Source organism: Myotis brandtii, unplaced genomic scaffold (assembly GCF_000412655.1).
Source record: "Myotis brandtii unplaced genomic scaffold, ASM41265v1 scaffold17, whole genome shotgun sequence".
NCBI classification, from domain to species: Eukaryota; Metazoa; Chordata; class Mammalia; order Chiroptera; family Vespertilionidae; genus Myotis; species Myotis brandtii.
In genome coordinates, this window is record NW_005356259.1 from 8960989 (window position 1) to 8977777 (window position 16789).

The 16789-nt window shown below is 47.8% G+C and overlaps 2 protein-coding genes across 11 annotated transcripts in view; one reads left to right on the top strand and one right to left on the bottom strand.

The window, feature by feature from the left end:
* Nucleotides 1-16789, top strand: part of JAZF1 (JAZF zinc finger 1) — a 327260-nt gene that overhangs the window by 226465 nt on the left and 84006 nt on the right. The window lies entirely within an intron of this gene.
* LOC102250504 (neutral amino acid transporter B(0)) lies at nt 2042-3619 on the bottom strand. The gene has a single exon (XM_005862981.1). It carries the CDS (start codon nt 3617-3619, stop codon nt 2042-2044), a length of 1578 nt encoding a protein of 525 aa, XP_005863043.1.

Sequence of the window (16789 nt, forward strand, 5' to 3'; positions counted from 1 at the left end):
GAGCCACATGCGGCTCTTTGGCCCCTTGAGTGTGGCTCTTCCACAAAATACCGACTTCTGCGCATGGGCCACGAAATTTCAATCACACTGTACGTGCACGCCCTCACGTGGTATTTTGTGGAAGAGCCATACTCAAGGGGCCAAAGAGCCGCATGTGGCTCGCGAGCTGCAGTTTGCCGACCACTGTCCTAGGACAAAGGAAACAAAGGAGAAAATAAATGTGACTACATCAAAATAAAAAGTTTGCACAGCAAAATAAACCATCAGCAAAATAAAAAGGGAGCCCACTGTATGGGAGAGCATATTTGCCAATGATACATCTCATAAGGCTTTAATACCCAAAATATATAAGGAACTCATACAACTTAACAAAAGGAAGACAAACAATCCAATAAAAAAGTGGGCAAAGGACCTAAATAGACACTTCTCCAAAGTGGACTGACAAATGGCCAAGAGACTTATGAAAAAATGCTCAAAGTCACTAATCATCAGAGAGATGCAAATTAAAATGACAGTGAGCTATCACTCACACCTGTCAGAATGGCAACCACCAACAAATCAACAAATGACAAGTGCTTGAGAATGTGGAGAAGAGGGAACCTTAGTATACTGCTGGTGGAAATGCAGGCTGGTACAGCCATTATGAAAAACAGTATAGAGTTTCCTCAGAAAATTAAATATGGAACTGCCATTTGACCCAGTGATCCCACTTCTAGGAATATATCCTTAAGAAACTCGAAAGAATATATGCACCCCTATGTTCATAGCAGCACAATTTACAATAGCTAAGATCTGGGAAGAGTCCTAGTGCCCATCAGTAGATAAGTGGATAAAAAAAGCTGTGGACCATTTACACCATGAAATACTATGTGAGAGAGCATGGATAGACCTGGAGGGTATTATACTAAACGAAATAAGCCAGTCAGAGAAAGACCTCACTCATATGTGGAATCTAAAGAACCAAATAAACTGATGAACAAAATAGATTTAGAGACATAAAAACGTGGAACAGACTGATGAATCTCAGAGGGAAGGCGGGGGTGGGTGGATGGGAAGAGATTAACCGAAGAACTTATAAGCATATGTGCATAACCCATGGACACAGACAATAGTGTGCTGAAGGCCTGAGGTTGTGGTGGGGGAGGAGGGAGCAGGCTAGAAGGGGTCAATGGGGGGGGAGGGGACATCTGTAATACTTTCAACAAAAAGATAATTATTTTTTTAAATTGACCTGCTGCCCTTCCATATTGGAGTAATGAATAGACAACTATTTACAAACTCAAGGACTGACACAGCCAAATCCCTCCTTTGCCTTTAGAGTCACAATTCTACTTAGTCTAAATCTCTGTGTATCAATATATGTGTGAATGAGGTTAAAAAGCAACTTTGGAGCCACTCAGTGGCTAGAACAGTGGCTCCCATGTATGGCCCTTCCTCAGTCACTTAGGGAGATCTTTTTATTTTTTTAATACTTGACAATTTTATTGGTAAAAAAAAAATGTCCTCTGGAGTGACAGCAGTGTTTTTCCTCAGTCTCCCCCTACCCAGAGTTCCCAGGACAGGGTGGGACATACCATCTAGCCACAGCACACCCACACACATACACATGCATACACACACACAGCTACAGCCACCAAAATAACCAGCAAATGAGCTGGCACATGTGGGAACATGCTATCAAAGAGGTCAGAATTCCACGTGGTGACCTGTGCCCCAAGATGGGGAAGCCAGGCAGGCTTCCAGGATAAGGCGTGGAGGATGCTACTTCTCTATCTTGCTGTTTCCTAACCTTGGGTGGGGGCAGGAGTTGAGGACCAGGGAGATTTGGGGAGACATTCATACCCACATACACATATATCCAGTAGCAAGGCCTCCCAGATATGGGGTTGGGAAGAGGTAGGTTGGGAAGGGAGGCTGGGGCCTGTGTTTCCCCATAGTTTATGGGCAGGGCTGCTAGAGAACGAGTTTGTCCGTTGATCCATCTCTCATGACTTGAATATCCAAAGTGCCCCATTAGAGCAGGGAAGGTCCCTGCTGGGGCTTACATGCCTAAGCTCTTCTTGGAGGTGTCAATATCCTTAGATGGTCTTGAATAGTGTCTGAAGATCGGCATTGCAGCCACAGAGCTGTCACTCTTCACCTGGAGCAACTGGGGCACTGAGCCACTACTAGCCTTTCCCCGATCCACCAAATGTTGGAGGACTCCCGCACCAAAGGCATCACCTTCCACATTGATGACCGTACAGGTCCGGTCGACTAGCCAGTCCACAGCCAGGATCAAGGAGAGGTCAACCGGCAGGTTGACTGCCTCAAGGATGATGGCCAGAGTGAGGACACCTCCAGCAGGGACGCCCGCAGTGCCCACGCTGGAGGCGGTGGCCGTGATCAGGATGGTGATGATCATCACTATATCCAGGGGCCTCTGGTTGGCCTGCGCAATGAACACTGCGGCCACACACTGGAAGAGGGCGGCTCCGTCCATGTTGACAGTGGCCCCAATGGGCAGGATGAAGCGGCAGATGTTTTTAGAGATGCCGTTCCTCTCCACGCACTGCATGGTCAGCGGCAAAGTGGCGGAGCTGGAGCAAGTGGCGAAGGCCATGGCCAGCGCTGTCACGATGCCCCACAGGAAGCGGTAGGGGTTCTTCCTGGTGAGGATGAAGTACAAGAAGGGCAGCACCAGGAGCCCGTGGATGCCGTGGCCCAGCATGATGCACAGGACGTATTTGCCGACACTGGAGAAGAGCTTGTTCATGTCCTCCATCTCCATGACCTTGCTGGCCACCAGGAACAAGACGCCCACGGGGGTGAACCACACGATCCAGGACACCATCTCCATGGTGGCGTTGTTGAAGGAGCTGAAGAAGTGGATGAGTATCTCTCCGTTCCGCCCCAGCTTCCGCAGGCACACGCCAAAGGCCATGGAGAACACCACCAGGCCCAGGATGTTCATGCCCTCCACCTGGTGCCCCACAGGCACCTTCATCGTGGTTCCGTAGAAATCTCTATCTTCGTAGTAGGTCGCATACGAGCTGAAGGTTGCAGTCACCAGGTTGGAAGGGAATACATTTCTCAGAAGATCCAGGATAGAATCCAGCACCGACTTGCCGGAGCCCTGCGGGGCGGAGGGGCTCCCACCCGTGTCGTTTTGGGCCTCGGCGAGGGCGGCGCCGGGCTGCAGAGCCACCGCCAGGCTGATGCCAATCATACACCCGATCAGCGTGGAGAACAGGAAGAAGAGGAGCGCCCAGCAGCCCAGGTGCCCGAGCACGCCCGGGTCCATGCTGGCGGTGCTGCTGATGAGGCTGCACACCACCAGCGGCAGTATGACCATGCGCAGCATGCGGAGCAGCAGCTCCCCGGGGAAGGCGAAGGCCGCCAGGCGCGAGGGGCCCAGCATGGTCACGCCGCCGGCGTTGGACATCCCCAGCCCCAGCAGCACGCCCCCCAACACGAACAGCATGGTCATCAGCAGCAGCAGGTTGGTGCGGAGGCAGCTGAGCACCGGGTTCGAGGGGGGGCCGCCTCCTACCGCGCCTGGTTTGCTCGGTTTCGGTTTGGCGGTGTGCTCCACCGCCCCAGACCCTCTGGGGTCTCCATGTGGCCAGTCGGCCACCATAGTGAACGCCCCAGGGCTTCTCAACGCCTGGAAGCAGGGAGAGCTGGCGGCGCCTGCCTAGGACGCTGAGGTCCCTTAGAGCTGCGAGTTGCGAGTTGCGTAGCAGCCATGGGGGGAAGGGGGGCTGGAACGCTGAGGTTCCCGGCACTGTGAGCTCAGGGCGCCCGCGTTCCTGGCCATTGGAGATGGGGAGTCCGAGTCCCCAGGGTGGGTCCGCAGCCTGAAAGCTGGGAATTGGGAGCGCCTGGGTTTCTTGGCTCTGGGAGTGAGAATATGAGAGTTTCTCACGCTGGGACCTGGGGTCCTGGGCTCTGGAAGGTCTTCCAGAGACGAGTTGCTGGTGGCGCAGATCCCCGGCGCCTGAATCCTGGATCCCAGAGGCAGGACCTGGGGTGCCTGGGTCCTGGAAGCGGAGGGCTCGGGAGGCTAAGTGTGGGGGGCTTTACAGGGAGCTCCGGGAAGAGGGGAGCCAGGCCTTCCACTGGGCGGAAGGCGGTCGCCCTTAGCCCAGAGGCACCCTCCCGGTCCAAGCCTGAGTCGCCGGGGGAGATCTTAAAGGCACAGGCCCCTGGCGCCAGCCTCGAGAGATTCCGGTCGAGAAGGGGTGATGTGCAGCGGGGCTTCCGCTTTCTGGTCTTCCCAGTGGGCTTTGGAAGGCACAGCCCTGTGAGCATTCCTGTTCTCAAGGCCACAGGAGTGGTTATGGAGGGAACCGTGGGGAACCATGGAGGCTCTTCCACTCTCTTCCCAGTAACTCAGGTAAAACAGGCTGCTTCCTCTCTAGTCCCTGTCAGCTGGGACGTGACACTGCAAGATCCCAAAGTGCCTTTGGTTGCCATATTAAATAGATGGTCTTTGGGTTAAGTCTTCAAAACTGTATGCTTACGTGGTGTGTAGTAACTAGAATATTGAATTCCCCTTCTAGACTGAATAATGAAATTTACTAGAGGATTAGACAAAGCTTTACCTGTGAGGTTTTGGAAGGCAGCTGTGGTTGCTAGTATTCTGAGGACTGTCCCAGATTCCAGGATCACTCATGAGCTCTCCAAACTTTGTTCCTTTCCAGAAAGGTCTCTTAGTTCCAGGCCAGTGCTTCTCAAATTCAAACTACATACAATCACATAGGACTGGGTGGAAGCCAAGAGTCATTACATGACAAGTACCCAGGCTATGCTGATACAGCTCATCCTGAAAACTGCTGATGAACCAGACCCCTGATGTGTGTTGCTTACTGTTCAGGAGAGCAGCGAGTAGCCCTAAGAAAGGGACAGGTATAAGCAGATGTGGTTGGGGAAGCAGTGGTAACTTTCAGAGAGGAGGAAGGGAAAGTGCTGAAAAGATCCAACGTGCCAGGGAACCTCGAGCCCTGGGACGGAGAGGGGAGTGCAGAGGGCTCTGCAGGTCTACCTCAAGGTCAGAACTCGGGAGGGGCTGCTCAGAAGGATGCTCAGTGGGGATAATCAGGAGAGATTTTCACAATCTAGAAAGTTCCTGCTGGGCATGGCTTACTGGACTTCCCTGGATACTATATGCACTAGCACTGACACAATTTTGTATAAAGCCAGGACCCACACCCTCAATTCTGTTTAGAGTAGTATCTTCTTGTTTTACTTAGTTTTTCTAACTGTGAGCCCAGCAGCTGAATGTTTAAACTCTGGCCCTGGAAGATTTTTTAAAAGCTTTTTTTTTGCCAGGGAAGTGTTGCTCAGTGGTTGAGTGTCGACCTATGAACCAGGAGGTCACAGTTCAATGCCCGGGTTGTGAGTTCAATCCCCAGTGTGGGGCGAGCAGGAGGCAGCTGATCGATGATTCTCATCATTGATGTTTCTATGTCCCTCTCCCTTCCTCTCTGAAATCAATAAAAATACATTAAAAGAAAATAAAAAAGCTTTTTTTTTTTCAGTGCCTCAGAAGTACCAAACTGGATTCTCAAATATATCCCCAAAGATTTGAGATGGAAGGACTATAGCAGTGATGGCGAACCTTTTGAGCTCGGCGTGTCAGCATTTTGAAAAACCCTAACTTAACTCTGATGCCGTGTCACATATAGAAATTTTTTGATATTTGCAACCATAGTAAAACAAAGACTTATATTTTTTATATTTATTTTATATATTTAAATGCCATTTAACAAAGAAAAATCAACCAAAAAAATGAGTTCGCGTGTCACCTCTGACACGTGTATCATAGGTTCGCCATCACTGGACTATATATAGTCTTGTAGGTCTTATGATAGTTTTAGGATGACATTGTTGACAATGCATAGTGGGGAGGTGTCAGAGATTACTTCTTGAAATGCAAAATGTTAACAGTCCCATCATAGTTGATGGTAGGTTTCCAAAAAGGGTGTAGAAAAACAGAAATTAGGCAAGGGTTTCCTGCAGAGCCCAACGATCCAAAATCTTTTTCGGCCCCTTGGAAGGACAGTGAGGACCCAAAATAGAAATGAAGCTCCCTGGGGCTGGCTTTGCTCACAGTGCTGGAGGGCTAACTGCTGACATGTGTTTTTGCGGATACGCCTGCTAATGGAAACAGCTTCAGGCAAATGACAGCACCCAAGGTTCTCGTGTGACCCCTGCACGATTTTTGGACGAACGTGACTTTACCAAAAACAATAAATGAAATCCTGCATCCATATGCTGCAGGCAAGTTCAAGGAACTCTTTTGTTGGCCTGAGACCAGGAGTGGGAAATAAATAGCAGGGGTAATTAAATTTTAAGATGTGGTCAACATTATAAAATGAAAATTGATAATAGCTGCTCAAATCTGGCATCTGCATACAAAACAAATTATAGAGTTCACCATTTAAGTCACAGTTTGTATTTCAGATTACTTAATTTTTCAGTAGAAGTGTGTCGACAGGCATATTCTTCATAATAGGCAGCCAAAAGGCAAATGGTTGATACCCAGAGAAATAAGGGATCGGTCTGCAGGCAAGCACAGGCCTGTGACTACCGAATGCACTGTTGACTTGGCCTTCGAGCCACACTTTCCGATGAACGGGGTTCACACATAGAGATTTGGATACAGAGGATACAAGTATGGCTCTCATAGCTCATCGGGTACCTACATTGTGTTCCTTGTTACCAAGTGTTTGGAAAGATTTAGTTCCCCCTGTAGTGTTCAGAGAGAGTTAAATGCTGTCGGACCATTAAGCTCTGCCCAGTGGGGCAATAATTTTCACACGAAGCTTGTCTGTAGGGGATGTGTTTCCATAATTCCTAGAAACCTTGTGTGGAATTTAAATGCATGCTTAAGGACACACCAAGGAGGGAAGTGGTACCAAGCAATTTCCACATCAACAATGCATGGTGTCATAGGAATCAAAGGGAGTGTGAAAGTCAGGAGACAGACATAGCCCTTGAGGTTTTATTCCCAGCTAAAATCTGGGTTCACCAGGCCAGAACAAGGTGATGAAACGCTCAGGGTGTGGAAAACTGGGCCGCTGGGGACCTCTGTGGGCCATGATAAGTCTCAGCTCCTACCCTAGGGAAAGTGCTGTGGACCGCACCCCAAATGTCACTTGGCAGCCCTCATCAAAGAAAACGTAGGCGCACTTACTTTATTGGGAAACAGCAAGGGCTCGTGAGGGGAGGTGGCTGACCTCAGTGCTGGAAGGAGAACTAGCCCACACACTGTTTATGAAACACTTGATTTACGCCCTCATGGCACTGACTTGGCATCCTCTCGAGGGAAAGACTTGCTTCCTGATTTGCGATCATCGGAGAAGGCAGTAATAATGAGCCAGGCTCGAGGTGTCGGGGAAGAGGGGACACATGAGTTGAGAAGGAAATGCTCGTGATCCTTTCTTCCATCTCCCCTTGCATCTCCGCATCTGTTGCCTGGGGACTCTCATCTGGGCCTCGTTAGCCATCCAGCCACACAGCATCTGGCTTAGTTAGCAGTGGAGGTGCTACACTGCTGTCCTTCCCCCTACATGGTTCCCCCTGAATCCTTATTGCAAGCTATCCTGGGTGTGGCCACTGGGGACACGTCATTTGGCGGTCACCAAACAGGATGGATCCTCTGTCCTTTGCACGTAGGCCACATGATCCGGATGTAAGAAACGTGGACATGTGTATTTTAGGCATTCGCTTGAGATGGTGCCCTTCTATTCTGGGAAAATTCAGAACCATTTCTGAGGAGGTTGCTTCAAGTGATGCTTGGAACCCATGTACAACTCTGGGTTATTGACAGGTCAGCCTGTGGAGAGTGGGCAGGTGAGGCAGGAAGGTGGCAACGAGCAGTGATGTTGTTTCCACTTAAAAAAGGACTCTGTGGGGTATAAGCCAGGGGAGAAGAGGTTTGTGCCCCCAAAATTACCACCAAAGGCTGAAAAGGCTTGAGGTCCTGTGACAAAATAGAGCTCTCCTCACGTCACTCCCCATGAAAAGACCGAGGCTTGTTTCAGACTTAGCCCCTGCTCTTGGACTCTGTGGTTTGTCACAGCAGGGAGCCAAAAGACACTATTTATTTTTCCTTATAATTAAAACTAGAGGCCCGCTGCATGAAAATTCATGCACTGGAGGGGAGGGGGGGTCCCTCAGCCCGGCTTGCCCCCCTCTCACAGTCCAGGAGCCCTCAGGGGCGGGAGGCGACCCAGTGATCAGAGGAAGGCAACGCCCTATCACACCTCTGCTGCCACCACTGCCGGCAGCACAAGTCTCGGCCAGCCCTGGTCACCTGAGCCTCGAGCGGCCCTGGGCGGCTGGGCAGCTGCCATCCGAGGCTTGCCTGTGCCTCGGGCCGGCCCTGGGCAGCTGGGGGGGTGAGGGGGCTGGGTGCCATTGGCTGTGGGTGCCGCCATCTTTGAAGGTAGGTCAGTCAATTAGCATATTCCCTCCTTATTGGCTATGGGTGCTGCCATCTTTGCGATGGCATAAGGGTCAATTAGCATATTCCCTCTTTATTAGATAGGATGCCTCATAGCCGTGTAGCATGACATTCTCAGGCCAGTGTCAACCTCTCCGGCCCTTTCTACTAAAAGCATCTGTCCTAAAATACATCATGAGGGGTCCCTCCTATTTTGGGAAGTGGGGGCATTGGCTCTCAACTCAAGCCTGGGGACTGGAACCTGCTAGCTGTGGGATGTTGGGCAAGTCCTTTCACCTCTCTGCACTATCTCTTGGTCTCCAGGGGGAAGGTGAGAAGAGGGTTATTGTTGGATTAAACAATGTAAAGCACTCCCACAGTGACTGGCCTGGAGTAGATGCTCAACTCAGTCAACACTCCTGTTACCAAGGTAGGGTGCACAGTGTGTGCTTCGGATAGCCTTTGAGAAGAGTCTCATCCTTGGAGGGAGTCATTTAAGGCATTTGCACCTATAAGCCTGAGGCTGAGCTAAATGGTCTCCAGCTCAGCTGTTCTCTTTAGTTCTGACCATGGATGGCAAAGGAGGCAGGATTCATGGAAGACATTGATCAGGGCACATAGCCAGAGCTTCATGAATGTTGCTGGTAGCGTTTGTTACCTGCTCTCTTGGTCCTGGGAACAGAAATAGGCAAAGGGGGAGAAAGTTAACATATTCATCACCCACTATGTGATGGCACCAGGCTGAGTGTTTCTACACTTGGTACCTCTTAATCCTCACCCCCACCCCCAAAGCCCCTTCAGTGAGGTGCACAGGGTCGGCTCCATTTTCCAGTTGAAGTGATTTATTCAAGTCACAGCAAGTAAGTGACAGAGCTGAAATTGAACTCAGATTTGATCCCAGACGCCCTGAAATATTGTAGACTTGTGCAATTCCGTGTCTCCACCTCTCCAGCCCCTGCGTTCAGTGGCTTCCCTCCTGTGGGTCATGCATACGCTGGCGTAAATTTCAAAAACAGCTCATTCTTCCTGCTGGACAGGCCATAAGTAAGATGCATCATAATTAGCCGTGTCTGATTGACCTCCTGTTGTCCTAAGCTGTAGCCCCTAATTGTACGGTGGTGGGGGTTTTGCTGTGGCTAGTTTCATCATTTTGACAGCTTGCTAATAAAAGGTCACCCCAGGTACAGAAGCGCTCTGATTTACATATGGTGAGTAAAAGGGCATTATGGGAAGTCAGCATCTAAGGTAGGCCTGCGCATTTGTTGCTATTGACACCCATGCTGAGATTCCATAATTGACAAGAAATGCTATTATTAAGCAGATCTGTTGAGATAATTAGCACTCAGGGTTGCATTTTTAATCGGACTTGAATCAGATAATTTATCACAGCAGTAGCAAGCTGTCAGGGCCGCACAATAAATACTCATTAAGGCTGAATAAAGATTAACGGCAGGCTGAAAGAAAATTAGGCCAAATGGTAACATTTGATTGTAATATTTACAGTGCTAATTTGGACTGATATTGGCAAAAAGATCAGATCCCCAAATCGAGCTCATTTATGAAGGAAGAGGAGAGGAGATGCTATGTTGAGATGGCCTGAGTGGAAATTTTTTTAAAGCTTGAAATCTTACTCCTAATTGATGCCCGCCCCCCCAAAAAAAAAGAATTTTGAAAGGCTCATTTGGCATGACTGTTCCAGGAGCCTTGGTACCTCTGCATGAATAAGATAATAACTCTAAACAGAGAAATTGTGCCTCTAGAAGGCGTGCCTAATTTGCTAACATTAATCAGATACTGTACTTTTAATTTCATGCAACTCGCTTGTCTCTGGTTCATACGTGGGCAGTTTATGGCACTTCAAGTTAATTAGAAACACCTACCATTAAAAACATGCAACGTCTTTAAAGGGAAAAGGAAGTCATTTCGGCCCACTGTATTCCCAGGCCAAGACATTTATGTACTTGCTGATAATTTACAGTACACTAAAGATAGGGAAGCAAATGAGAACATTAGTATTTATGAATACAGTAAATTATGTTGACAAAACCAGTGTGAAAGGTCAGATCCAGAACCCATAGTAAATGTGCAGTTTGTTTATCAAACTGAGAGGCTTGGGTTTTCATAGAAAATGAATTTCAAGGGCTGCCACACTGGTGTGAAACCCCTCTGAAGACCCATGGCCCAGGCAGCTGCGGGAGCCCGCCCCGCCCCAGAACCAGCAGTCAGTGGCTGGTGTGGGCCATCCTGGCGACTGGGTGCTGTCATCAGACTTGAGGGATTTCAGCCACATCCCTGCCGTCATCAGAGAGCCTTTGTTAAAAGCCTACTTGTGCTTTGCTGTCATTCTCTGTAGGAAGATGTAGGTGAACCCCTGAAGCAGAGAGAGCTCGTGTGCTGTGCACAGGAATGCAAGCTGCAGAAGTAAAATGAATTCGACTGAAGCAGGGAATGGAGGTGGATCTAGGTCACAAAGGGCATGTAAGGTAGTGACGGGACCGGGACTGGGAGAAGGGTGTTTGAGGCATGGAGAGGTCAGGAGCAACTGGGGGGCTGGGCCTGAGGGCAGGCAGAGGAGAGGCGAGAGGTGTGAAGGCGTTGGGTGGCCATGGCAGGAAGGTGTCTTCTCTTTCATCAGCCTTCACAAGGAGCTTAACCAAATAAACACTGAAGAGGACTTAGTGTTCCCGGGTTCGTTTCGAATGGCACAGACAAGGGGTGCTCAGAACTGGGGCAGTGTTCCCTGACAAGCAGGTGAGAGGCAGACAGGGGGACCAGGGCAGGGCTCAGCCTTCCTTCTTCCCGGGACCCTGGGAGCTGCTCACTGCTGTTGCACGGGGCGTCCTGGCCCACCCTGCAGTGTGACCCACTGCCTGCCTCAGTCCCTCAGTCCTCAGACCCGTCTTCATTGGTGGCCACAGAATAAGCTTTCACCCTTAGCTAGAAAGTGATGGGGGTAATTACAGGCAAAAAGGAAAACAGCCCCCAATTCTGATTTACTCATCTCAGTAAACATAGCATGTAGACTTCATGATGGGACCGCAGGGATGAAAACCGATCTGAGTCCTCACAAAGGTTCTCATGAAGTTGGGAGACAGCCCAGGAAGTCCCTGTATAACAAGTCCTGTGGTGAGTGCGAGATGTAAGAAAGTCAGCATCAGGGTTGCTGCTGGCAAGGGGGCAGCAGCCTGTGGCCTCACCCACAGGGCCACCCCACCTCTAAAAGGCCGCCTTAGTGCTTGGCTAAGCCTGCTCAGTGCTGAAACTGCCGTAAGACGGACGTGGAGGGGAACGAAAGGCCGAGGTGAACTGGCTGCGAGGACAGGGCACAGGGCCATCTGCTACAGCCCGCACCCTCTCTCCAGATCCAGCGCCCTCGAGCTTGGCTGGCCGCTCTCCGAGTCCTGGGGCCAAGGCAGTGCCTGGGAACTGGACCCTGGAAATAAGTGAGGCTTTCTCTCCTATCCTGCTCTCCGTCTCACTATTATCCCCCCGGTTCTCAGTCCTTACCCAGCCCCCAAGCCACTCTTTCCACCTCTTTTGGCTCAGCTCCCTCTCAGCTCACCTTCCGCTAAGTGGTGAGCTGATAACGGAAGAGTTTTCTTCCTCCCAGGAATCTTGGTGTTTTTAAAGCACTGGATTCCTGATAACCAAATGGCTCCCCAGGTCCCCACGTAATGAATCTCTAACTGTAGCATTTCGTTGGTGTATTTTGGAGCGGAAAGGTCTGCTCTGTGCTCCTCAAACCACATGGCACGGCAGCTGCTGCTTGGCTCTGCAACACTGGGGTATTTTAGAGACATGGCCCAAGCGTCTGGTTTTTAGCTAAACAGTGATGGAGGTGAAAGAGGCAGCATGCCATGGTGGAAACAAGAGTGAGGCACACTCCCCACGCGGGGGCAGAAATTGGTTTTTCAGGTCTTTAAAAAAGAATCGTTAAAAGCAACCACACAGCTATTAACAATAACGGCTGCTGTTTATTGAGCACTTACTGCCAGGCACTGTTCAAAGCACTTCGTGTTGTATTAATCCGTTTAATCCTCACATCTGTATTAACCCCATTTCACAGGTGAGGTAACTAAGGCACAGAGATGTATAGGGTGCCCAAGGCTGTAGCTCCAGTGAGAGGCCAAGCTGAGATTAACATGCTCTGAATCTCCATGGAGGCTCAGTAGCAAAGAGCTGCTGTATAGACCAAGGACAGAGAAACAGTTCTCAGAGGATTTTAACATGAACACAGATGCCTTGGTGTTGCGTTTCAGGAAAGAGTTAATGTTGAAAAGTTAAGAGCAAAATGAGCCATGCTTCTATGTACAATATCACCTAAACTTCCTTAAGAGAAAAAGATATAAAATAGCAAGGTTCAGCCCTGGCCAGTTTGGTTCAGTGGCTAGAGCATCAGCCCGTAAATCAAAGGGTCATGGGTTCAATTCCTTGTCAAGGGCACATACCTCTGTTGCAGGCTTGATCCCCTGCCCTGGTCAGAGTGCAAATGGGAGGCAACCAATCAATGTGTGTGTCTCCCCCCGCCCACATCCCCCTCCCCTTTACTCTCTCTAAAAAATCAATGGAAAAATATGTTTAGGAATAGTGCCTTGGGTGAGGATTAAAAAATATATATCAAGGTTCACTTAAGGATGCATACAGCCTTTTATTCTGACAAATAAAAATGAAACTTGAGCCCTGCCCAGGTGGTTCAGTTGGTTGGAGCATTGTCCAAACAGCAAAAGGTTGCAGGTTTGATTCCTGGTCAGAGCACAGACCTAGGTTGCAGGTTTGGCACCTGGTCTGGGCATGTGGGAGAGGCAACTGCTTGATGGTTTTCTCTCTCCCTCCCCGCTTCCTCTCTCTCTCTGAAAAATCAGTAAAGGAACATATCATCAGGTGAGCATTTAAAAACCAACAAACACAAGTTTTAATGGACAGTCCTATTCAGTCAGGTATATGAGATCTCCTAATGGAGGATACAAAGGTTTTCCATAGCATATTGATTCTATTGTTATATACCCATAAAAACAAGAGGGAATACTGATTACTTAATTTTGTTTCTTATTTGTAAGCAGTAAACCTATTCTACTGTTTTTTTAGTGTTTTCAAGGCAGTAATTCATTTTCTAATTAGTACATATGCTCTTGGAAGAGAAGGATCATATTTTGTTTACCTCTGAGCAGACCAGAGCAAGAGTCTGTCATGGAAGCATCCTAAAGGCAGACATTCAACAGCAGCAAAAGTAGTTGCTTCCTTTATTGAATATCGACTTTATACTTCATTTAATCTTCACAACAGCCCAATGGAGTAGGCATTTTGTTGGTCCCATTTTTCAGTTAAGGAAAGCAGGCCGGCTAGGCTGAGCAGTGTGCACAGGGCAATAAGGGGCAGAGTGGGGTTTCAAACTTTGCCTGAAGTTCCTCTCCTGGAGTCCTTATCCATTAAGCTCACCTGCTTCCCTGTGGAGTAAATGGCTTGGGTATAGGAGCTTTCTTCCTAATGCCCAGGTCTTTGGGTCTGTAGGATGTATATCCAGAAAGGGAAGTTGGCCAAGCTTTAGCAACTCTAGTTGACACCCAACAATAAGTGCATGAAGACAGCCTGACACCGTTGGCAGAGCCTCCCATTGAGATTTAGGAATGAGTCACATGCTCGTCTAGGGAAACAAACAGAGCAAAACTAAACGTTGGAACAGGAAAGCCCGGGCACCTATTTAACTTCCTGTGTAATGGGATCCTTGAACTCAGAGTTACCAAGCATGACATGATTACAAATATTTGGCTATGAGTAAAGCAGGGAATGGTATGAAAATATGTTTAGCTGAAGCACACGGTTCATTCCGGAGGGGATAGTGAACAGGGTCTCTTCCATAAGAGCAAATCAATGAGAACACGTGAACAGCAAGGCTGGGCTTCGGGGCCGTTCTAGACCATCAGCAAGCAGGATAGGTCATCAAGGTAGGCATGGGAGCGCGTTTTACTCTTTACTGCCTTCCCCTGTTATCAGTCTCGGGAGAAGTAAACAAGTGGACACAGTAAAGGTGAAAGCCTTCATAATCTTTCAGGAAAACTTGGTACCTGAGTCTGTGCATTGGCTATAAACCAAGCGACATGCAAAGGGTCCGTGCTGAGCTTTCTTTAGAGAGTGCATAAATGTGCAAATAAAACATAAAGCACTGTGAGTAGCAATAACTCAACATTTATGCTGTAACATGAGACTGTGTCCACTGATAAGCTGTGTTTTCCATAATGGAAACTTTTATTCATTGACCTCACAAGGAAAGTCGACCAATGGAAATGAAGCGTGTTGGTATAGACCAGTGATGGTGAACCTTTTGAGCTCGGCGTGTCAGCATTTTGAAAAACCCTAACTTAACTCTGGTGCCGTGTCACATATAGAAATTTTTTGATATTTGCAACCATAGTCAAACAAAGACTTATATTTTTTATATTTATTTTATATATTTAAATGCCATTTAACAAAGAAAAATCAACCAAAAAAATGAGTTCGCGTGTCACCTCTGACACGCGTGTCATAGGTTCGCCATCACTGGATAGACGCAGATGAGGAAGAGGGTTGGCAAATGATTGCTCCCACTGGCGGCTGGAGGAGCCATGTTGTGAAGACCATGCTAAATGAAATAGTTAAAATAGGCAGCGCTGTTACTTCTAGTCACCAGAGAAAACATGTCCTCTTGGCAAGCGTGCATTTTTTCTCACTTGCTTTTCCTTCCAAACTCTGCTTAACCCCTCGTTCTCTGGGTCATCTCTCTTTTCCCTAAAGTGAAAAAAAAGGGGGGAAAACCCCTTTTTTATGACATGTGTAGGAAAAACAAATGAGGAATGATGGTTGAAGCTTTAACAATCATTGAAGTGTTCCCGTTTACAGATTATTTCGTTTTGCATGTCCGGGGGAGGTCCTGTGGCAAGAGCGTGTTTCCATGCACAGAACCAGGGCTGGGCCAGGCAAGCAAGGCACTGAGAGTGGCACCTCCTTAAATGTTTGCTCCACGTGCTCTTGCCACACCCTAGCCCCAGGTCTGCATGGAACTCTGACCCCTCCCCACCCCCCCAGGTTCTGGTCCCACTTCTGCTGCTGACAGCCAGGTGACCTCACCAAGGAGTAACTGATTCCTCCTCCAACATGGTGGTGGGGCTTGGAACCTGCAGGATCACAAAGGCTATGGAAATTTTATAGTTTTCATATAAATAACATCTTTAATTTTGCCAGTGAGTAGCAGTTTAAAACTCTTCACTTGAATCTTTTTAACAGCTTTATTGAGATATAATTTACGGAGCCTATATTTCACCTATTGGAAGCATACATTTTAATGGTTTTAGTATATTCACAGAGTTGTGTGCCCATTGCCACAATCTAGTTTTATAATATTTTCATCACCTTAAAAGAAACCACATACACATTCGTTTTCACTCTATTCCCCCACTTTCCCAGCCCAAGGCAACCACTAATCAACTTTCTGTCTCTATAGATTTGCCTGTTCTGGACTTTGCATATAAATGGAGTCATGTGTGACCTTTTATGACTGGCTGCTTTCACTTAATATAATATTTTCAAGGTTTACCCATGTTAATAGCATGTAGATACGTTGTTTTATTGCCAAATAATATTCCCATGTTTGGATATACCATGTTTTGATTATCCAATCACAAGTTAAGGCACATAGAATTCTATGTTGAAGATCTCCCAAACTCCCAAAAGCAACTCCATAATTCTATACATTTTCACTAGACGTGTCTGAGGATTCCCATTTCTCTACATCCTCACCAACATTTACGATTGTCTGTCTGTCTGATCATAGCCATCCTAGTGGGTGAGAAGTGGAATCTCACTGAAGTTTGGATTTGCAGTTCCCTAATGGCTAATTATGTTGAGCATTTTTTTCATATACTCATTGGCTATTTATGTATTTTCTTTGGAGAAATGTCCATTTAAATCCTTTGCCTGTTTTTATTTTTTATTTTTTTTAAAATATATTTTATTGATTTTCTACAGAGAGGAAGGGAGAGAGAGATAGAGAGTTAGAAACATCGATGAGAGAGAAACATCGATCAGCTGCCTCCTGCACATCTCCCACTGGGGATGTGCCCGCAACTCAGGTACATGCCCTTGACCGGAATCGAACCTGGGACCCTTCAGTCCGCAGGCCGACGCTCTATCCACTGAGCCAAACCGGTTTTGGCCTTTGCCTGTTTTTAAAATTGGATTATTTATCTTATTTTATGGAGTTCTAAGAATTCTTTAAATGTTCCTTATCAGATATATAATTTGCAAATGTTTTCTCTCATTCTGTGGCTTGTCTTTTCATTTTCTTGATTTGTCATTTCCAACACAGACGTTTTCAGTTTTAATGAA